Here is a 24,086-nt window from a genome sequence, read left to right on the forward strand (position 1 = left end):
TAATATCCAGAATTTTCAACTGCGTAGAGCAAAATGAATATCTCAAAATTTTGATTGAATGTGTTTGGGGAAATGAAGGCCGTGAGAGGGGGTTAGTTGCCCTCCAATTACTTTCAACTATGAAAAAGGACACTAGCCCTTTCACTTTTCAATCGAGTGAGCCTTTTTTGAAGTTTTTAAGATAATGCTTTCTATATAAACCTTATATGCCCCCAGAGTATAACTTACAACAGCCCTGAGGGTTGTAGGGGGAGTTTCATCCTCAAAGACATAGTTTTCGGACCTTTCAACTACGTTAAACAAAATGGCGGCCTTAAAATTTTTATTGGATGTGTTTGGGGAAATGGTGGGCGTGAGAGGGGGGTTAGCTGCCCTCCAATCACTTTCGACTGTTAAAAAGGGCAGTAGCCTTTTGAATTTCCAATCGAATGAGCCCTTTTTAAAGTTTCTACGACAACAACTTCTATAAAAACCTTATATGCCCCCAGGGCATAACTTACAACCCTTGCCCTCAGGGTTGTGAGGGGAGTTTCCTCCTCAAAAACATAATTTCCATCTGGGAATCAACTACGAAAACAAAATGGCTTTTGTCAAAATTTTGATTGAATGTGTTTGGGGAAATGATGGGCGTAGAAGGGGTGTTTTTTGCGCTCGAATCACTTTCAGCTATTAAAAAGGGTGCAAGCCGTTCCAATTTTTAATCGAATGAGTCCTTCTTCGACAACCCCTTCGATACGAAGTGCTTCTGTATTTTTTTTTTTCCTATTCATAAATCTCTGCTAAATCTCTGTCTCTGCTACTATTATAATTCTTTTTTTTTCTATTTTTCTTTTTTTTTCTGTGTGTTGTGTCTAAGACGACGTATTTCTTCTCCTTGAATATGTTGCTGATATGCACTTGTAGGATATTGGTATGATAGAATCCACATATCAAGCAAGAGCACCAGAAGAAATGCATCGTCTTGCTGAAATTGGAATTGACGTTAACAAAAGTCCTTTTGTTTTCCCGGAATGTGAAGTTAGGTAAGTCATATGATTACATTTAAACACAGTAAAGAGGTGATACTTACCAATGGAAAAAGAGAGTAATTATTTCCATTTTAGCTTTTACCATTTCAACAAATTAGTAGAAAATTAGTTTGTTTGTGATTTTGAGAGCTGCTCTCAACTACGGATTAAAATCAATACTAGCAACCTATTTTTGGTTCTATAAAGCCCCATTCATAATGTTTACTATTGCTGCTATAACTAACAACTCACTGTAGCATCAAACAGGCAGAGGGCAACATAGCGACGCATGCTTCTCTTCCATCCCAACCTATTTAAAGCTTTACACCCTCCCAAGAATCTCCAGTTTCCCTTCAGTCCTTTCTTACGACCTCTTCCCATCTCATGGGGGAGTGACTTGCTTTTCCCGCGATACTTTGCCCCACCCCACCCCTAATGTGCAAATATATAGCCCAAATTTGTTTCTAAAGTATTATGTTTTTATCATACTTAAGTATATTTCATTGGGATTGAGCGTCAGAGAAACATATTTGAAGAATATTAGGTAGGAGCTATATCATACAAGTACCAGGATGTCTTTACTGCATCCACCATCTTTACTAATAATACTACCTAGGTAAGTGAAGTTATTCACTTGATCTGTGTTCTTGTCATCCAACATCAACTCTTCGCCTTCACTCATTCCAAGTCTAATCGATTTAAACCTCTTAACACTAATTTTCAAGGCTGTTTCTCCCCCCCATGTTCTCACCTCCCCCCCCCCCCCCACCAAAAAAAATAATTATTTTTGCTAACATTTTTATCTATAGCACTTAAATCATCAGCATAATCTAAGTTTCAAGAGAGTTTTACTTTCCCATTTCATTCCATCCTCTCCCGTTGTCTTTTTGTGTTCCGCAGGACAAAGTACATAAAAATGATCCATTTAAATGGGGACTGAGCATAATTCTGCTGAACTCCTAATTAAATACGAAGCCAGCTACTAACCTCATTTCCAACCTTAACCACAGCAGATGTGTTTATTGTCTATATTACTAATCACTTTAATTTATTTATCTGGTAGCATATACAAGACAAGGATAGGACCTTCGCTAAAGCTGTTCTATTAGCTGAACCAATATCTATCAGCCCATGATCTGTTTTTTTTTTTATCAGCAGATGTGTTTATCGTCTATATTACTAATCACTTTAATTTATTTATCTGGTAGCCTATACAAGACAAGGATAGGACCTTCGCTAAAGCTGTTCTATTAGCTGAACCAATATCTATCAGCCCATGATCTGTTTTTTTATCAGCTCATAATCTATAAAACTGAGGACTAAAGGGCTCCGATGAGTTAGGCACTTCTCAGTTATTAATCTAAAAGTAAAAATTTGGTGAACGCATCCTCCCCCTCCCCCTCCCCCTCGTAAAACCACACAGTCCTTTTTTTAAATATATCTTGGCAGCATCTCCAAGTATACAAAGTATCATTATACTAAGTAATTTACTTCGAACAGAAACCAAGCTAATGCCTCTATAATTACAAATCTCACTCTTATCATCTTTCTTATAGAGGGGTGCAATTAAATTTTTCTTGAAATCGATAGGTACTTCAGTAATTTATCTTTAACTTCATAATCCCCATATTAAAAAAAATCATTTACCACACTATCAGAAGTCCGCACCTTGAACCTTGTTAGTTTTTAATCCTTATAAGTACGGTTTTCGCAAAATAATCTTCCTTCACTTCCAAAGTGTCAAAATCTTTTCATTCTTTCTACATTATTTCCTGTACATTTATCACCATTTAGGACATTCTCTCAAAATTCTCTGTCCGTCACTCTTTAACTCCGTCTTTATCACTAATTGTTGCCCCCTCCCTCTCTTTAACTGTGAAAAAAAACCAGACTGATTATTCTTTCTCTATTTTGTAATATTCTAATACAATATTTTACTAATAAGTCATCTAGCTGCATCTTCTAGATCTTGAACAATTTTATACAAGGGTTCCAATTCACACCTCCTTAATTTATACTTTTTCTGCTTTCCTTACGTTCCTCTTATTTTCAAGATTTATCTCTCAAGTGCTTCTTGTGTAAGCCCTTCCTCTTCTTTACTAAACTTAAAGCATTTTCACTTATATTCCTGGTTTTCCTCCCTAAGACATCGTCTGCCATTTCACAAATTATTTCCCTAAAGTTATTCCATTTATCTTCTATATTGTCGAATTTCAAGCTCTCTAGTTTAATATTCAAACTGTACTTGAAAAGCTTCTCTCAAGTTTTCATCCTGGAGTCTACCCACGTCATAACTTCTCGGAAGGTATTTACGCTTTCTAAATTTCAGCCTTAGATCAAACAGTTCGTGGTAACGAACTGTAAGTAAGGAGCGACACGGCTCAATGGTAACCGAAACTCTAAAAACGGAATTTTGGCGTCAATAAATGTAACAAAAGAATCAGCTTATTACGCTGATTCCAAAAATATAAGATTCATTAAGCTTAGTGTTACTCATGAAAGGCTACGAGCAAGATAAAATTTGCCTGATTTTCTAAAATGGGGGAAAACACCCCTTAAAAGTCAAGGAATCTCAATGAAAATTACATCATCAGATTCAGCGTATCAGGGAACCCTAATGTAGAGATTTCAAACTCCTATCTGCCAAAATGTGGAATTTTGTATTTTTTGTCAGAAGAAAGGTTCGGATGTGTGTTTATTTGTTTTTATTTTACTAGACGATTTTAACCCCGCTGAAAAATTTCTCCAGAACATCTCCACATGTAAAATTGAGTCTTTAAAGTGAAAGTAAGACAAAGAAAAAGAATTTGTATTGGAATTCTGGAAAATTCTCCCCCCCCCCATTTAAATTTCCCTTACAAGTTCATCCCCGGAAACTTCTCTCCCTTCACCAAATTCTTCCTGTTGAAAATCCCCCCGAAGACCCCCCCCTCTCAAAAAATGTCTGTATACTTCCCAATAACAAATATTATGTGCCAACAATGGCAGCGCTTTCGCAAGGGGTTGTGGAGGGTCATGTCACTCCCAGAGGCATAGTTATTGGACCTTTGAACGATGCTGAATAAAAGTGCTATCTCAAAATTTTTTTCAGATGGCTTTGGGGAAAGAAAGAAGTTGGTCGCCCTCCAACCTTTTTGGTCACTTAAAAAGGGCACCAGAACTTGTAATTTCCGCTCAAATAAGCCCTCTCCCGATCTTCTAGGACCGTTGTTTTGATACTATCACCCCTGGAAGAAAACTCGTATCCGGGATCTTTCTTCTTGCAAAAAATACAAAATGTTACATTTCGCGTGAAACCTCTACAGTAGGGTTCTTTGACACGCTCAATCAGATTGTACAATTTTCATTAAAACATCTTTCTTGGTAGGATGAGCGTTGAACTGAGCATTCTTGTGAAATGAGCACTCTAAGTAAAAAGCATTCTTCACTGCAGCTACATCCTTGTATGGTATTCACTTCTAATTACTGTTTCTACCTTTAGTGAGTCTGTAATAGAGCTGCTTACACTTATGAAAAGAACATTTTCTGAAGCCGCACAAAATGGAGAGGAGATTCAAGCTCGGTTACATCACGCTTGTCGTTCTATCATTGACCTGTATATGTCTGTTCTCCCTACAGCACACAGAAATGCTCTAGAAAATATTCCCCGGCACTCGGCACTGGCTTATAATAACTGTATGTACCTAGGTCATATTTTACTGACTCTGGAAGTGCTGACTGTAAATAGCAGTAAATTGTTCTTTGTTTTGGAGGCCCAAAATCTGCGTCAACTTGGTGCTAATCTTTTTTTGGAGCAAATGAAATCACAAAGAACATATCTTACAAACATAATTAAAGAAGCAGGTGAGTTGTTTTTTTTTTTCTTTTTTTGGTTTTAGTAGAACTAGATCACCATAGTAATAGAAAAGAAATCTAAGATCAGGAATATAACTTCATGCTGAGTGAATCCTGAAGCGTCAATGTAATAATGTTTTGCATGAAGTAATTGAAATAATTTAGCAAACTAGTGTGTGCATGTGTTTTTTTGTGTATACATAATAACACTGTGGCCTCAATTGATGGTTTTTATTCTTTTATTCTAAAACGAAGATCTCCCAAATCAAGAAATAAAGTTTGGAACTTTGTCGTCTTAAATGATATCCCTTCCGTGCAAAAAGCTAGTTTTGAGCAATTGTTGTCTAGAGTTGCCAGGTTAGGTCGGAAAATAATCCTTTTTTCAATTGTCAATATTCCTGACTCTTCTTTTACCCTTAATGATTTTGACTTTTTGATTCCAATTGTTTTTTATTTTATATTATTTATATATTATTTTAAAGTATTTAGTTTTATTGAATTTTTATGGCATTTCTAAATCACACATTTATTTGATAGTTTGAATCACAGTTTATATAATTATCCAGTAAGTTTACCGCAGATGATTTCTGGCTCTTCATTTTCGGTGCGAACAAAAAGCTCCTCCCACTTCATTTTGTGCACTTATTGTCCACTTATTGGTTGAGCCGGCCAAGTGGTTTTGCCAGTACTTGTTCCGTAGGTGATTATTCTTTGTCTACCCGTGAAAAGATCTAATGCCGCTTATGTTTATAGGTTCTCTGGAGCATTCGCACCTCGGTCCGGGTTTTTATAATGGGTGAGATAGGGAAAGATCATACTGCTAATTATATAAACTGTGGTTTGAATAAAAAGCGAATAGACATTTGGAAAAAACTTACGTTTCTGTGGGAGGGCTGCCCCCCCCCCTGCATACGCCCTTATGGGAAAGTATATCTTTATAAAAGCCATGTATTGATGCAAAGTACTTGGATTGCGAATCCGGTATTTTTGTTTTTTAAAGTGTGTGATAGTTGCATGTCATAAAGTTTTATCTTATAACTGTTACTTTATTTCTCTACCTCCCCCCTCCCTCTGTTTTTTTGCCATTAGTTGTACAAAGTATACAAATTTTAGTTTTTGGACATGAATTTTTCAATGTTATATTTTATTAACTTGTGTTTAATGTTTAATGATCTTTATTTGACTTCTTGTTTGATCAAACAAAAAACCTGACAAATTTCTTCAACTGGAAGGAAGGGGCAACGTTAAAACTTTAAATAAACTGACCGTACAGACACACACACTCCTGTTGATGAGGGATATTTATTTGTATCGGTATCTTCGCTGGTATATCAATACTTCCACGGAGAGCTCCCATGTTGTTTTTCTGAACTACTTAAACTAGTAAGGAGAGTAAATCCGTACATAGTTTGTATATATATTTTATATATTTTTTGAATTTTATATATTTTTGGGTGTTGTTTAGTTAGCGTTGGATCCTCGATGACGAAGACGAAATTTTAAGTTACCTTAAACAAATTGCAAAAGTTTTGATTTTGGTATCATTCGAACCTGAAAAAAATTCTGTATGACATATAAAAAATTGGCCAAAATTCCTCAAGGTGAAATTGACGTTTTTTCGTCTTTTCTTCTAAAATAACGACTTTAAAAAAAGATAACTTGTACTTTTAAAAAGTCGATGAGAAGAAAATCCGGTACGTAGATCACGAATATGGATTCAGTTCTGTGTTTTGACCATCCCTGAGGCGTCCCCCTCCCCATACACACACACGCACATGCGCGTCATAAAACGTGCAGTAATATACATAGGATATACGGTGAAAAATTCTACAACATTAAAAAATGCATGGTGTCTTTTTAAAAACGTGCGAGTTATTTATTGGAAACCTTGGCATATTAAAAAGACGGCAAAGTACCCCTTTATTTGGGCATCATTGCATAAAGGTTTGCAACCTATTGCAAAATATATTCACTGTCATGATTAAAATTCCCATCAACGAATTTTGGACGAGACTGCTTTGCCTACCACGCATATTTTTCGTCAGCATGTCTACATGCCTGGGTTATAGTTCCTGCAAATTCTTGATTGATACCTTGAATTTGCTGAGCTTTTGCTCTTCCTATTCTGAAGTTTTGAGGTTTGATAAATACGCTGCTGTTTGTCATGGAACCGAACTGCAGAGAATTACTTTTGATTGTCTGGTCCAACGGGTGGTGGACGACGTCTGTCACAACATATGAACTCTCGATGGTAGAAACACCTTTCATGGACTGGGTTCATTGCTGATATAACTCCAGGGCTAAAATTCACCTGAAAAAGTATCCCTATCAGATGCATTGCAGGAAAGTATGACATATGGAAGGGGGGTAGCTGCTCTCCAATCACTTTTTCTCTTAAAAAGCCACAAGAACTTCTGATTACCAATCAAATGAGCCCCCTCCGAAGTTTATACGACACACCCTTTCTATAAAAATCTTATATGCCCACAGGGTATAACTTACAACCCTTGCCCTGAGGGCCGTGGGGGATGACATCTTCAAAGACATAATTTTCGGATCTTTCAACTAGGCCGAACAAGATGGCTATCTCAAAATTTTGATGGGATGTGTTCGATGAAATGATGGGCGTGAGGGGGAGGGGGCTTTTTACCCTCCAATCACTTTTGACTGTTAAAAGGGTCACTAGCCCTTTCAATTTCCAATCGAAAGAGTCCCTTTCGAAGTTGCTACTACCACTCCTTCTATACGAAGTGCCCTGGTCTTAAAAAAATAAAATAAAAAAAGAATAATACATTGGTCCCACATCCCTCTTTACTTAGGCTGTGCTATTGCGCTGCCTTGATAAATGGAACATGAGCTTATATATGAGGGGGGCTGCCCCTTCCTCATCCTTTGCTCTTTACAGCTAAAGTCTCAAAGTACTTAAAAATACCTCTCATTTAAATTCAATGGCACATTTGTCTCAGGGGTCTTTCATAAAGAATTGGGACAAAAATTCAAGGGATGAGCGAGAGATGAGAAAGGGATGAGCAGCCCCCCCAACCCCTCAGAGACGGAATAATTTCTGTTCGTTTAAGTTTCAATGTTGTTCCTTAATTTCCGGTGAAAAAACTTAATTTTAATTTAATTTCTGACTGTTTTTTTAAATCATGCCAGGATGTCCCCCCCATAAGGACCACCCTAATATATATATATATATATATATATATATATATATATATATATATATATATATATATATATATATATATATATATATATATATATATATATATATATATATATAATATATATATATATATATATATATATATATATATATATATATATATATATATATATATATATATATGTATATATATATATATATATATATATATATATATATATATATATATATATATATATATATATATATATATATATATATATATATATATATATATATATATATATATATATATATATATATATATATATAGATAGGTGGTCCTTATTTTTTCACTTCAGAATTATAAACCTCCCACCCTGCCATTTTTGTCTACATCAAAATTTAACAACATGGGCAAAAAAATTTCCAAATTGGTCAATATTTAGGGTATGCTCAATTCAAGTGAAGTTCTGCTTGGACAATGTTTAACGTAATTTCGGATGCACTTAGGAAATTCATTCAGCAAACCAAATTTATTGAGGACATATTAGATATAATCAATACTAAACTCATCCAATCATTAGTTTGTAAAAACAATCATAATGACTGGTTAAAATACGTCACTGGCGTAGCAAATATCAAACGTATCTTTCGGTAATTGATAAAAAAATACACACTACAAAGTCATGCTGAGCCTGGGCTGTCAGAGGTTTTGGCTAGCCCTTGAAGGATTGTTGACTTGTTAGAATCAGGAAAACGTTTCGATGCTCTTTAACTACTTGCAGAGCAAATTGCATCTGGTTTTCATTTTTGTAAGAAGTAAATTTTAGTCCTACATAAGGGCAAGTCCATGTTTGGCTGTGTCATTCACTACTCGTAGTTCTCTTATGATTTTTCAGCCTTCACATAGAACTCATAATCAACCCAGGTCTCAGGATCTGTAGACAAGAAACTATCTGGAATTGAAAGGATATGGAAGAAGTTCCTTGTATTGTGTGTAACAAAGTCCTGTAGAAAGACTGTAGTTTTGTCATCAGTGATGCGCTTCGGTGGGCCCTCCGTTCCTTCATGGCAGAGTGCTTCGACCATTGCTCTTTTTTCAGTTGCATCAACGCCCCTGTCAAAAAATGCCAATCCTATCAGTTCTTCGCTAAGATACCACAGCTGCCCACACATTTTCTTCAGTGCACCAGTTGTTTCTGGCGATCCACGAGTGAGGAGACTCTTCAGAAGCATTAAATCATTGGCTGGTGCTGCTGTTGGCAAAGGAGAAAGGAACCACGATTTAACATAAATTCCTACACCAAAAGCACAGAAGTTGCCCAGACCAGTGATTTCACGATCTGTCAGCTTGAAGCCAGAATCTCTGAACATGTATATTTTCAATGCATATATCATCCAGGGCATCAACCAGAGCTGCAGCAATGACCGGAACCTCAACACCAGGCTTGTAATCAGCATATACAATGTTTGGCCAAAAGGCTTTGAAACGTTTGAAATGCTGGATGTCTGGGCCACTTGAAGGGCTTTCTCCCAGAACATTTGAACGTCCTTAATTACTGATACTGCTGTCTCATGTTTAGTCTTGGCTACTTTCAGCTTTGTGTCATAGAGCCTGAGAACGTCACCAATCGATGGCAATTTTGAACCATATAGATCTTCCAAAGCTGAACCAAGCAGGTACACTTCCTGTTTACTGCGTGTGGATGTGGAAATCGCCATGACCGACTGTAAAACAAAACATTTTATGTGTACTTTAACAATTGTCCAATCTGTCAGAAAATTACATAGCAGACAACATTGAATCAAAAATAGTATTGTTCTAATAGCAAATTAATAACAAGTCAATTTCAAATATGAATTTATTATATCTGACAAATGACAAAATTTCAGTTATAACAACAAACATTAAATGTAAATTGATATATTCAGTAATTCAACTGATATTGCCTTATCAGCTTGGTATCCTATGTATTTATAATCAATCTTTATCTGAGAAAATAAAAACTAAACAATACTAAAGATGTCTGCTGCAAGAATATTTAATCAAATGTAATAATAAACCATTGATTGATTCAGTAAGTAAATGTTGAAGTTAATTTTAAATAGTGACATAAACTTCTGTAGTTTTACACGAATATATCTGATAGATTTTCAATAAAATGCACAGACACCTAATTGATTTTTTTTTTTTTTTTTTTTTTTTTGACTTGACTTGACTTTTATTTTCAACTAATAATACATCATACTTAACTGGCACTTACAACACATTTTTTTAATAACATTATCAACAAACGTAGAGATGGTAAGAACGTATGACGTTTATTAAGCCACTATTGTGACTAATGCTCTCCGGGAAACCATTCCACAAATTAACTGCATAATTTCTAATTGCAAAACTAGATCGACTCGTACTCCTTACTTCTGAGACTAAGCTTCCACGACCTCTAGTCCTATGATGATGATAATCAGAATTAAACTTAAAAAAATCTCTAAAATATTCTGGAGATAATCTATTAAGCACCTGGTAAGTAAACACTCCCGCCTGATGGTCCCTGATCTGATGAATATTTAAAATCCTAAAACTAATAACAGATTCACGCGTATGCTCATACTGAACAAACTCACCCAGTACTCGTAGTGCCTTATTCTGAAGAATCTGCAGTATTTTAATATTTGAAGAAAAATTAGATGCATAAATACAGCAACCATAAACAATAAAAGGATGAAGAACAGTATGATATATATTTCTTAAAACACTTAAGGGTAACACGTGTTTCAAACGCCGCATTACTCCAAGACCTCGTGCAAGTTTAGAAGAAATCACATTTATGTGTTTCTTCCAACTCAAATTATTATCAACATAAAATCCTAAATAATTATTTTCAAAAAAACCTGTGATTATTAATATATTACCCTGAATCCCTTCAGTTATCTCTTTATATAACACATAATACCTGTTTTTGTTAGAATTCACAATAAATACACAATTAACTAATAAATATATGCCCTGAACCAATGATTTTCTTTATATACACCCGATTTTTATAACATTCGAGTATAATCAAAATTCGGGTGCCTTAAGCACCCGAATTTTGATTTGAAGAGAGACATATAAATTGGAATAGAAATAATAATTACAAAAAAATAAACAAAGGAGGGAGAAAAATTACTGGAGTGGAAAGACCTGCCGAGAAACTGCCTTTTCAGATAAAGATAGAGGGACATCAAAAGGGATTGAGTTCCAGAGTAGAATGGATTGATAAACAAGAAACCTCTGAGATGCTGTTGATGATCCCTTAGGTAAAGTAAATCTGTGAGAAGTATCACACAAAGAAGAAGAGTACCTATCTGAGCCTGTCCGACGGTCCGTGGGAAAAACTGCTGCAGAGACGGTGGAAGTGTACCTAGAAAAGGAGAATGCGCTAAGTAAAGATTACTTTTACCCACAATACGATCCAGCAAAGCTATTCCAGCATCATTATAAAGATCATAGGAAGGGCATAGCCGGGGGAGAAGAAAAGTAGCCTTCACTGTCCTATTTTGGGCTTTTTCAAGTGAGCACGGAAGAGATTTATTAATACTACTCCAGATAGAGCAACAATAAGAAAGGTAATGAAAAATAAAACATAGTGAAGGGAAAGCAGTAAAGACTGGTGGAGGTTGAGGGAACGGGTGTGAGTTATATGAGGTTTAAAAGAAAGAAAACTGTCAAAATACACTCCAAGAAATTTCACCATAGCAGCTTGCGGTATAATTATCGTTTCCATAAGTCAGGATGATTATCTCCTGGACGTCTCTCATACGATAAGGGGTCCTGAAATGTACAATGGCACTCTTCTTGCTGTTAAGAGCCATACCATTTAACCAGCACCAATCCTTTACTTTATCAAGAAGACCCTGAGCTACGGAAGTTGCAGATGGCAAGTCCACTGCAACAATGAAAAAGTTACTGTAGTCAGCAAAAGGAACAGGGTCCACATGGGGATGAAGACCATCAACAAAATTGTTAATATAAATTAAAAACAAAAGTAGTCCAAGCACAGAGCCCTGTGGGACGCCTTTCAATATAGGCAAAGTAGAAGTAGAAGTACCATCAACCGAACCATACGGAGATATCCCTGAGAGCTAAGACCTTTACCATTCAATTTGGACTCCATGCACTCTACACAAAGATAGTTTAGACAGAAGAATAGAGTGGTCGACTATATCAAATGCCTTTGAAAAGTCAAGAAATAGATCCAAAACGCACAACCCCTTGTCCAGATTAACTTGCACAATTTCTGTTGCATCTGAGAGTGCATGCAAAGTAGAGAAGGAGGGACGAAAATCATACTGAGCGTAAGTTTTATCAGACAGTTTCCTGCAGTCGTATTAATGCTAAATACAAATGAAGAGAATCTACGATACACTGCTTTTTCAACGACCTTAAGGACGACGGGACGAAGAGAAATAGGTCAATAGTTTGAAATTAGAAAGGAATTCCCTTTTTTATGCAAAGATACAACATTAGCAACTTTAAATAAATGAGGCAAATGCCAGAAGAAAGAGAAAGGTTGGTTATATGGGAGATGGGGCTAGAAAAAAACTGACCCATTTTTTAAGGACATTATTACTCAAACCAAAACCATCAACTAAACGCCTACCTGGAAGCTGAGAAATAATACAAGAAATTTCAGTATCACTGTATGGGGAAAGGAAAGAAAGATTTTTCTCCTAAGGGAATACTACATACTTCACTCTGGGGTGGAATGAGGACCGAAGAAAATGTGGTGAAGTACGAATTGAAGACGCTTGCTTTAGAGTTTTTGTCCTCCAATGGATCCATCAGCATTCCTGTAAAGAAATGGGGAAGACTGTTTGAGTTTCTTGCGGGAAAGAGCTTCTTTAACTAAAGCCCAAACCTTGCGCAAATTTCCCTTGCACTCATCAATTCGACGCGAAAAATACAGCTTTTTGGCTGCACGTACTGAAGAAGTAAGCACATTTTTATATTGTTTATACTTCAAAAGATCATCCTGTGTCTTAGTTTCCCATGCAGACGTGAATAGAGACGCCTCCATAGGTCTAGCATTCATCAGACTTCTAGACATCCATGGACATCTGGGTATTGAATTCCATGGCCTCTTTCAAAGAGGAAAATGCTTATCCAACAGAGTTTCCATACAGCACATTAACAAATTCGTTGCACATTCAACATCATTATCTTCAAGAACACTAGATTAATCCTTACTCTGAAGACTACGTATTAAGTTAGAAATTTCTGTATCTGTAAAAAGTCTAAAAGAAGACTCATCTTGGTCATCCTCAGCAATCTCAGTTTTAGGCACAATTAGTGATAGATAAATAGGGAAGTAATCAGAAAGATCAATGAAATTAGGAGAATTAGAAATGAAAATAATGTCTATTAAAGTGGCAGAAATTCTTGTAGGGTCAACACGAGAAGGAAAAAAAAGGAAGGCAGTAACCCAAAAGAAGAAAGTGCATTAAAAAGATGGTCGAATTCATTACTTGTTCAACATTTAACATAGCTTTTAGAGAAAGTCCCCATACAAAATAGCTGATCAAGCAAGTGAAAGAACAGATGTATTGGAAAAGGAGGGGGCTTATAAAACAAACAAACAGTATCACATGCAAGATGACTTTTCTATCAATGACAAAAGAATAAACTGTCATACTATTATTCAGTTTACAAACAAATTGTAAACTGAAATTGCACAAGATTTTCTTTTGATGTTTATCGGTACATTCTATGAAAGCTGTCATCAACGCTTCATCGCTTGTCTGTAACCGTCTATACAGACTGAGACACTCTTCTAATAGTGTCCTTGTGCTTACCATGAAAAAAAGAATTGATACATTAGTGTTTTTTGAAGATGAGTGTCCATGTCCAAAGGACTAAAAAAATCATTTTTATACCGTTTCTGTGCTTACCATAATTGAATTATAGTGAGGTTTTTCCAGGCCAAGCCACGACACTTATAGGCGCATGCACTGTTTTTGGTGTCTGCAAACTCCACCTTAGAGCATCTTTTCTCTTAAATTAAAAAAGGAAATAGATGTAGTAATTTCCTTTAAAATGAGCCATTAAACAACTTACTATCATGTTCCAGTGCCCTCTTAGTAGTGGAGGAAACAAAAGAGGACAGATCAGTGCTTCCAATGCAAAAAGTTATTTTCCTTGTTATTCAAGCCAAGTGACTGCAAGTCTCCTGTATGAGGCTTTTAGCTAAAGCAATTTTGATAGTGTACTTTCTCTTTCAATCCGACGCCATTTTTATGGGTTTCAAGCTATTTTTTGGTTACTATGGGCCGTCGTTCGTCGTTTACCAGGTAGCACCTAGCGCTGCAACTATAATCACTTCCGTATTGTAAGGAATGATCTATATAATCTCAAATACTGTTTCAATATTGACTTATAATAACTTGTTTTGCAGATTTTGAAAGTCAAACGGTAACTGTCCCGACTGTAGAAGATTCTTTTCAGAGATGTGTTCTTCGTCTAAAGTTTCTTCAAGATGCTTGGCAGAAAGTCTTACCAACGACCGTCTATTACAAAGCAATAGGTATTTTGTTATGCCAAATTTATATTGGCATAACTTTGAATATTTCAAAAAGTTAAAAAAATCCCTCTGGTTACCGGTATTGTATTCCCTCTTTTTAAAAATCCCAGCCTTTCGAGGAAAGGGAAAAAGTTATTTTTGTACGGTGGGGGGTTTTAAAAGTGTCTGCTTTTCACAAATTATTTCTGGTTTTAGATATCAAGAATTCGAACGTTGAATGTTTTCAAATAAAAAAATGAGATAAATGGGAGGAGGGTGACTCTGGTAGAAGTATGGAGTTAGTTGAATGTATATTTACAATTCTTCCGTTTTCCAAAAGTGTTACTCAGTGGTATTCAGACTTTGAGCCAGGAAACGTAAGTACTCCTTCCAACCCCTCAAAAAAGTGAATTTCCGTGTAAGTGCTGGCTCCAATGACATACGGATGATTGAGGAATTGCCATTCTCAAAAATAAAATAAAGTAAATTTTGTGGCAGTTTTGAACCTTTTAAAATAGGTTTTGTCACTGACGTATATTTGCTGCCTGTTGGAAATTTTGTCGAAGGTGAATTTTGTATTTTTCAATCACACATTGGTCTTTGATATTCAAAAATATTATTTTTGGTTTTTAGGTACTATAGTTGCAGCTAATAGATTTGTTTTTCGTGTCTTTCATTTCTGAGCATTTTCTTTGGATTAATCAAATAGCTTGCACAAGATACCTTCTCCTTAATTGAGAATAATGTTTAGAGAAGTGAATTTTTACCAAATGAGAGACAAAGACGACGCTAAACCATAAAACAATCATATAACATCCTATGAGTATGGCTACCACCCTCTACTGCCAAAAACCATCGCTCTTTGCGCTAAAGTTTAACTTGTGGGCAAGAACAATATCTGTAATTTTTTAAACTTTAGCAAAATGATTGGAAGTTTAGGAAAGGGATTGGGCGACGCCCCTTCATATATCGGATAATGTCTGTTCAAAATGCCAAAATGATTTGACATTCATATTGAAAAGTTTTCAATAGGGGTGGGGAGGTAGAGTCTTCTATCAGGTAAATCTTGCTGCAACAGAAAGTTCCTTGTCTATTGGGAATCCAATCTCGTTTCACGTAAGCATATGAATCCTGACACGCACGTTGCTGTCTCATAGACCCCAGTATGACGACAGGCCCCATAAGCTAGTCATAGGGTGAATTGTCAGGGAGTGTTCTTGTAACAGGAATAGTTCTGAAAACTTCTCGAAACTATAAGATAAACGAAAAATAAATTCAAGATAATGAAATAAAATAAAATAACAATTCGTCTGAGAGGAATAATTATTATATTTTTTTTTCTGGCCGGAGAGTGAAATTAGGAAGAAGTCTTTGGAACCTTTCCTCTGCGATTTCAATTTCACTTTTCGACACAAGTGATTTTTGGAAAATCTAGCTTGCCAGGTGTTTATCTCAAAGAGCCATCTGGCTTGTCTCTCCCCACGCTCTCTAGCCCGAGCTAGATGGTACAATTCTGTCTGGCATTGCGACCCGACAAACCGCATGTTATTGAGACTTTTACTCGAAATAGAAAACAGTGTATTATCTTTTCTTACGTTTTTTTCTATTCTTTAATTTTTAGTTTAGAAAAACGAGGCGAGTCTGTTGGAAGGTTTCCAGGTAGGCTCAGGAAGGTCTACCCAGGTAATTATTAGATTGTTGGTTTTCCTAAATTAATAAATGTACCCCTTATAGCTAAGAGAATAAAGATTGTTTTTTTTTTTAATCCGCTTGGTTTTCCCCAACTATTGTCCCTATGCTCAACACTTTCATTTCTTCTTCCCTTCTTCTTCACCTATTTATGGCTCCTTCTTTTCTGCTGTCCCCTGAGCAGTCACTAGGGTTCTCGGCAAAATTGAGCTTTTTTTTCAAGGTACCCTAACAAATGCGATGCTAGAAGACATAATCAACCGCACGATGGCAATTGAAGACATCTCTTACGATACGGCGATTTTGCTTGCTGCACAAGGCTCATTTTTATTAGATTCACTGCCTACCTTGTTTTCTACAGCTGTGGTAAGTAGCTAACATAAGCTGAAGTTGAATCTAAAGCTGGCTATCTTAAGCAAAATAACAGAACCTACTTTTTATGAAAAAAAAACAGCAAAAAATGCATATAGAGCCTCAATATGCTCTTGGCATCAATAGAAAGTTATGTTTGACTCAATACGTTTACTTAAACATTCTCATACAGATAATATATAAGACTGAACGAAATTTAGTTGAATATAAAGGCATTTTGACGTATTTTTCTTAATATATAGGAGTGGAAATGCAATCAAAAGACTAATGTTTTAATGTTCTTGTTTTAATGTGCTAATGAATAACAAGAAATATTGGAGTGTTCAAGAGGTCAAGCCCAATGCTAATGGATATCGATTTTATTAGTACCATTCTGTCCTAAGCAGCGTAACTTTCTAAGTAACCTATAAATAATTCCACTTAAATCGTTGTTTAAATACTAAAAATATTGTCCTCGTTTTGCTTAGTCCTGGATGTATCACATAGTTTTTTAAAGTGCTTTCTTTGCGAGGGTTTCCAAAACCCAATAATATCTTTAAAACGAAAGTTGAAAAAAAAATTTGGAAGGCCTTGGAAAGTTTCGATAGACAAGGGGTGTTTGACGTTTTAATAAAGGTGTTTTGGGCTGAAAGTTTGCAATATATGTGATTAACGATCAGCTTAATAATCTTAGAGTGTGAACAGAAAATTCACCCTATATGTATAAGACTACTCTGAATTTTACATTTAAAACGGATTTAAATTTTGTCGCCACATTTGGAGAGAATAAATTAACGTAACATTTATTAAAATTGAATCCTAAACAAAATTAATTGAAAGACTTGTTGTACGAATGATATGATAAGATAACTTGTATTTCAAGCCTAAATGTGGCCATGTACACAAATAACATACAAGATTAAAAAATTACAGCACTCTAAAAAATAATAAAGAAAAAAATAAAATAAACACTACTCTTCTTTTTGCAAAATACTCATCGAGATATCTTCCCACTAGACAAATAAATTGTGACGACATACTTTTCAAGGCATCGGGAAGCAGCACTCCATCATTCCCAAATAAATTTTCCCTTACCCCCAAAAGACCTCGACAACGACTCAGACAATGCTCTAAATTCTCCTCCTCTTCTTGGCAAAAAGGGCAAGCAAACCTGCCGTGCGGGATACTTTTCCTCCTCTCAAAAACTTTCAATCTCGAACGAATCGGAAGGCAATTAGATCGTAGCTGCATCCAATATGTAAGGAATCTAGACGGTAAATTTAACTTAAAGTAAAATTCCTGACCATAAATTATCTTAACCTCATTATAATGCCTTAAAATTTCCGAATTCTTAATCTCCTCACCCCATTTCTGTATCGTCTGGTCCTCCAGCACCCGCTTGATTTCCTTGACCAACTGTAATTGTTGACTAGTTGGTCCAAGGCCATCATTCCATGCGAAAGAAAAACCTGTCTTATCCAGTACCTCTTTAATTTTAAAAAGTCAAGATCTTTTACTATGTAGCTGAAGTACCTCATCATATGCAGCCTTCAGTAGCCTATCACTGGGTTACTGTACAACCTTTAGCCAAAATTTTATCATTTGGACTGTCCTGTAGCTTTTAAGTGACCACAGTCCAAGGTCTCTTTTAAGAAACTGGGTATGGGTCATTCTATGCAACCCGTACAATATCTTAAAATAAACTAGCTGAACGCTTTCTAACTGGGCAGCGTTCTCATGTCCCCAGATCTCTGCCCCGTAATAGAGAATGGGCATAATCTTAGATAAAAAAAAAAACCATCTTATGCAAAGACAAATTCTTTATTCCACTAATTTTATTCCTAAAAAGTGAAAATGTTGCAGCTCTTCCCCTGTTTAACACTTCTATAATATGAGAACTCCATCCACCATTACTTTGGAAAATATAACCAAGATACTTTTTGTTTCAACTACTTCTAATTGTTGTCCTCCAAATACAAATATATTATCTATTTTTTTATTCCTTTTCCTGAAAACAACCACTTCAGTTTTCATAACGTTAAGCTGTAACTTTTTCATTTGTAAATATTCCTCAATTAAATCAAGTAATATTTGTAGCTCCCTTGCTGACTTCGTAACCAATGCAGTGTCATCCGCAAATAATAACACCGAAAAATTTATTTTTCCAAAACACAGCTTTGGAGCACATTTTTTTCCAGAAACTCCACCATATCATTCAAAAACAAACCGAACAGTCTCGGGGACATGGCGCTGCCCTGCTTCACTCAGGTCAGGCGCTGCCCTGACCATCGACTTAGTCCCAGAATACATACCAACAAATAAACGAATAGAACTTAAGGGTAGACCTACATCTCTTAAACACTTTTCAAGGAGAGGTCTATCTACATTGTCTAATGCCTTTCTTAAGTCTAGAAACGCAACATACAGCGTTTTTCTACCTGATCCATACTTCTCTATCAGTGCACTTAACACAAATGCTCTATCCGACGTACTATACCCTTTCCTGAAACCCCCCTGCTCCTCTTTAATTACCCCATAACCCTCCAACCATTCATTCAACCGATTGGCCAAAATCTTTTCTAAAATTTTACTAAGTGCAGGCGCTAATGCTATCAACCTATAGCTATCATGATCACTAGGACTACCTTTCTTAAATAGAGGTACCATAATCGATACTTTCCATAGGGAAGGCCATACACCACTACTTATAATTATATTAAAAATATTCGCTAAAACTAGCGAAAAAACACCAAGAAACCTCTTTAACAAAACTGCTGGTACACCATCTATTCCTGGCCCTGATCCTCCCTTCATCTTCTTAACTACTTTCCTAATTTCATCCCAGGTTACCTCCTTCACTAACTCGTAATCTTTTTCTTTCATCGGAAACTGCGGAGCAGCCCTTGATTCTTCACTATCAAGGCCACTGGAATCTTCATCTATACTCTCAAGAAAACTAGGCCAAGTATCAGCTTCAGGGATTTGTAATTGGCCTTTTCCTTGTCCATTCTCCTGCCTTATTCCTGACCAAAATTGCTTTGTATCCCCTACCATGCTCTGCAGCATTGTGACTAAAAACAAAACTTTTGGCATATAAGATATTATTGAATGAAAACCTTTGACTTACTCCACCTAAATTCTGGTGTGTGATAATATGTCTGCTTGTATCTATTTAGCTTTTTTAATTATATCCCCTTTAAGTAAGTTTTCATTTTCATTAAAGTGAAATCTATCTAAACAAAAAAGGGGTATTTGTGTCAATTAACAAAACTTTGGGGGAAGAGGGCAAAATATATTCTCAAAATACTTAACTTCATCGATTTTGTAACTTTTAGTTTTGGTTTTCACATCTCCAGTAGCCGGTATGCTTTTGCATTTCAAATCTATTTCCAAGTTGGATCTTGTATTGTTACAACATGAACAAAATGTTATGGATAATAATTTTGCTGCAAAACTTTTTTTGAGTTGAGAATGATTCTATTGGTCTACATGTAATAGAAAATACCAAAATCTTCGCTGAGGCCAATCAATCCTTGGGGGTTATTTGGTACTATTACAATTGTTTGAGATTTCTGGTAAACTAAGAACAAAGAGGATGCAGACAGCAGGGGTGCCAATTCACAAAAATATAATACTTTACTTTAAACGAACATAAAAACGATTTTTTTTCAAAATCTTTGGAAATGGAAATAAAATCTAGGTTTGCCCCCACCCTGCCACTTCCCTCCAATTAGTGCTTTTGGCAGATAGCAATGGAATCAAAAATTTATAGCGCCTAATACATTAGAGACAAATCCCTTCTTACTATTTCAAAGACGTTAAATCGAAAACAAAACAGCAAAAAAAATCGTATACGGACCAGTGAAATCTGTGTAGCATAGGTGCCGATTCCCTGATACTCTGCCTTTGGCCGGGAGTGATATGCATGATCGGGGGTACCTCTAGGTATCTATTTGAAGCTAGGTATCCTTTTACCTCGTCTTACAGGGAAACGTCACAAACTCTCGCCCCAAATCAAACAATAGTCAAAATTGAATTTCATTTCGACGAGCAAAATATTTCTAATTTGTAAACATGGATGTCGCTAGAAGAGAACTTGTTGTGCTAAGCCGTCAAAGGCATACATATGAAATTAAAGAGAACATTCTAGCTTTGCTCCAGAACCACTTTGAATGGAATGGGTTGTCGTCAAACTTTAGGGGGGGCAGGTCGTTCGATTTAAAATCAAAAGTTCTAGTGCTGTTTTTAAGAGTCTAAAGGAATTGGAGGGTCACTAACCCTTCTCCCTCGTCCTTCCCGTCAAAAAAAAAGACATCTGATAAAAATTTTGAGATAGTCATCAGCAAAATAGTCCATTGGTCAAATAACTATAACTTCGGGGTTGACATAACTCTCCATATCCACCAGGGCAAGTACTATTAGTTATGCAAGTTGTCCATTGTTGACATATACAGTTTTTTTGTGTATATTTGTGTAAAATGGCGCAATTTTGATCCTGGTTTTCCAAAAAGGCTTAGGGCATTAAGGTGAAACTTTAAGGAAATTTTTAGATAAATGTCAAACAAAATCAAAACACTGTGTCCGTGCTGGTTGTTAAAAGGGCGTATCAGCAATATCCAAGAAACAACTGAGGGTATTAAGTTGAAACTTTCAAGGTATTTTGAGGGGAATATTGGAAAGTATTTGAAGGGTAGCCAGCTCCCTCCCCCTTGCCCTTTTTAGATGACCCCTCCCATCAACAATGATCGAAGTTTTGAAAAAATCATTTTGTTCAAATAGTCAAAATATCTTGATAACTGTGCCTCTAGAGATGCCATGTACCCCTATAGCCCCAAGGCAAAGATTGTAATAAATTACGCAAGTTGTCTATTCTTTACAAGCTGGATTTATCATTGGGAAATGGGGGGGGGGAATGTTTTATTCTGGGTGTGTCAGAAAAGGCTAAGGGTATTAAGTTGAAACTTCTTGGGATGTTAAGGCGTATGTTGAACTAAATCAAAAGACACTTATGTGCTTCCAGTTTCAGGGCTTATTGATGGGGATGTTGAAAAGTGGTCAGAGGTCCAAATTTTGAAATAGCCATCTTGTTAATAAATAGTCTAAAGATCCAATAAATATGCCTCTGGGAATGACATAACAACCGACAGCCCTTGGTGTAAGAGCTTTGTTATGCCGGTTGCCCATTGTTTATATTTAAAGTTTGTTATTGGGAAAAGAGGCATGTTTGATCGCGAGTCTACAACTCTTCGGGTATTAAGGTGAAATTTTCAGGAAATGTAGAGGGAGAAGTTGAAAAAGTTAAACCACATTATATTGAGGATGGTTGTCAAAAATGTGATCAGCAATATCTTAAGTACTGAGCGAATTAGGTTGAAACTTTCACGGCATATTGACGGGGATGTCGGAGTGATTGGACGACAACCAACTTCCCCTCACCCTCTTTAGATGACCCCCCCCCCCATCAACACTGACAGAAATTTTGAAAAGCCATTTATTCGTAAAAGTCGAACAATTATGCCTCCGGGCATGCCATTCTCCTAAAGCCCCCGGTTCAGGGAATGTAAGCAATGAAATTTAGCCATTTTTCGCATGCAGGATTTATCAATGGAAAAAAGGGGAATATTTGATCCTGAATGTGCCCAAAAATGCTGAAGGTAGTGAGACAAAATTTCTGTAAATATTGAGGGGTATGTTGAATTTAAATCAAAAGATACTATGAGCATCCAGGTTATCATAAAGGCGTATCTTTAATATCCTAGGAACGGGTAAGGGTATTAACTTGAAACTTTCAGGGCCACTACTGCTACTGCTATGACTGCAACTTCAACTTCTTGTAACTGTGATTAAGACTATTTGTGACAGCGACTACCTGTGACTGCAATTGCAACTGCTTGCGTCTGTGACCACTTGTGACTTTGGGTGTGACTGCTTGCGATTGTAACTGCTAATGACTTCAGCTGCTTGTGGTTGCCACTGCGACTAGGTTACATACGATTACGACTGTCACTACCTATGACTATGGCTACTTCCCGACTGTGACTAATTGTGGCTGCAACTATTTGTGACCGTGACTTCTTGTGCCTGTGACTAATTAATACAGCGAATACTTGCGACTGGAAAAATGTATGACTGTGATAACAACTCCATGTGACTGCGAATACGAAGACAACTCAACTGCTCCATAAAACAAGAATGTCGCGTCGGAATAACATCAACTTTATTTTCGTGGTCGTTGTAAACAAAAATATTTAATGAAACTTTAATGCAAAAATTACCATGGTTTTGTAGACATTTATCCTTTTGTTTCCTTAATCAACAATAAAATCTCTAAAAGGCTATTAAAAACTGAGCTAGGGACTTTTAGACCCTACCTTCTTTTTCAAATTTACTGGACCTCTGCATATACATACAAATGCCACATTTACACAGAGATTGGTAGAAAATAAGGAGGGAGGGGCTTAAGTTATTTTGAGCCTCTCCTCCTGTGGGAAAAGCTTTGGTCTGGAAGTGAACTTCTTCTGCACCGTAGACCCCCTCCCGTCCACGAATCCTTTTATACTCCCTACATTTTAGCAATGTTTACCTTTGCACTATTGCAATTGCTGTGCCACTAGATAAATCACCAGTAAGATTTACGTTTGATAGTAGGATTTGTTTATTTAAGAATGACGACAACAATATTGATGCAATTGGTCGAATGCGGAAGCACATTTCACGATATCAACAGTTCTCAGAGCTGCTCAAACTACTCAACGCTTCACTTAAGGATATTGAAGAGAGATGGGAAAATGGAAGTGGACCCTTAGCTTTGTATTTCACTGCTGAGCAAGTAAGAAGATAGCTATATTTATTATAGTACAGTTTACTGTAATTTATATTATATTTATGTTTATTAAGTTTATATACTTTTTATAATTATAATGGAAGCTTATTATAATTTTTAATATGATAAAAAATATTTTCTGTACTATAAGCAACCTTTGCATATGTTAACTCTTTAAATAAAATAGCTGAAATAAAAATATTTAGGTGCTTTTTGTATGAAGTGAGAACCGCATTTTCTTACCCCGTGTTCTTGTTTCGGTTAAAATTTCTTGCTCTTTGGTGAAGGTGCTTTTTTTTTTTTTTTTTTTTTTTTTTTTTTTTTTTTTTTACAGAAACACAGAGAAATCTACATTCCAGAGAAAAGGGTTTCATACTCAGGACAGTAGTAACTCAGAACGGTGTAATTGTCTAACTTTACCAATTTTCAGTTTTTCAGTTTTTTTATTAATTCTGTATTTTCTTGTGATGCTGTGAAACACTTTTGTGATGACATGCGATTTTTTTTGTAATACCGATAAAATACTCTTTTTTCAGGTGAAACACATGATCCGATCGCTTTTCCAGAGAACAACTAAGCGTGCGGAGCTAATTGGAAAAATCAAGTAGTGTTTAGTCAATTTCGTTGCTGGTATTTTATGTATATGATTAATCTACATTTTTTTTCAAAATAAAAATAAATCCTTGTAC

At 36.0% G+C, this 24,086-nt stretch overlaps 1 protein-coding gene across 1 annotated transcript in view; it reads left to right on the forward strand.

Annotated features, from left to right (window-relative positions):
* The window catches only part of Zw10 (Zeste-white 10 kinetochore protein), a 199,753-nt gene extending 175,667 nt beyond the window's left edge, over positions 1-24,086 (forward strand). Inside the window, exons 6-11 of the mRNA XM_089090240.1 lie at positions 904-1,022; positions 4,489-4,850; positions 14,430-14,558; positions 16,447-16,589; positions 23,239-23,403; positions 23,934-24,086. Coding sequence (XP_088946366.1) covers positions 904-1,022; positions 4,489-4,850; positions 14,430-14,558; positions 16,447-16,589; positions 23,239-23,403; positions 23,934-24,005 — 990 coding nt within the window. The 3' untranslated portion in view covers positions 24,006-24,086. The remainder of the gene's footprint in view (positions 1-903; positions 1,023-4,488; positions 4,851-14,429; positions 14,559-16,446; positions 16,590-23,238; positions 23,404-23,933) is intronic.

The sequence above is a fragment of the Artemia sp. Qi Xiang Cuo genome, chromosome 6, assembly GCF_049724085.1.
Source record: "Artemia sp. Qi Xiang Cuo chromosome 6, ASM4972408v1, whole genome shotgun sequence".
NCBI lineage: Eukaryota > Metazoa > Arthropoda > Branchiopoda > Anostraca > Artemiidae > Artemia > Artemia sp. Qi Xiang Cuo.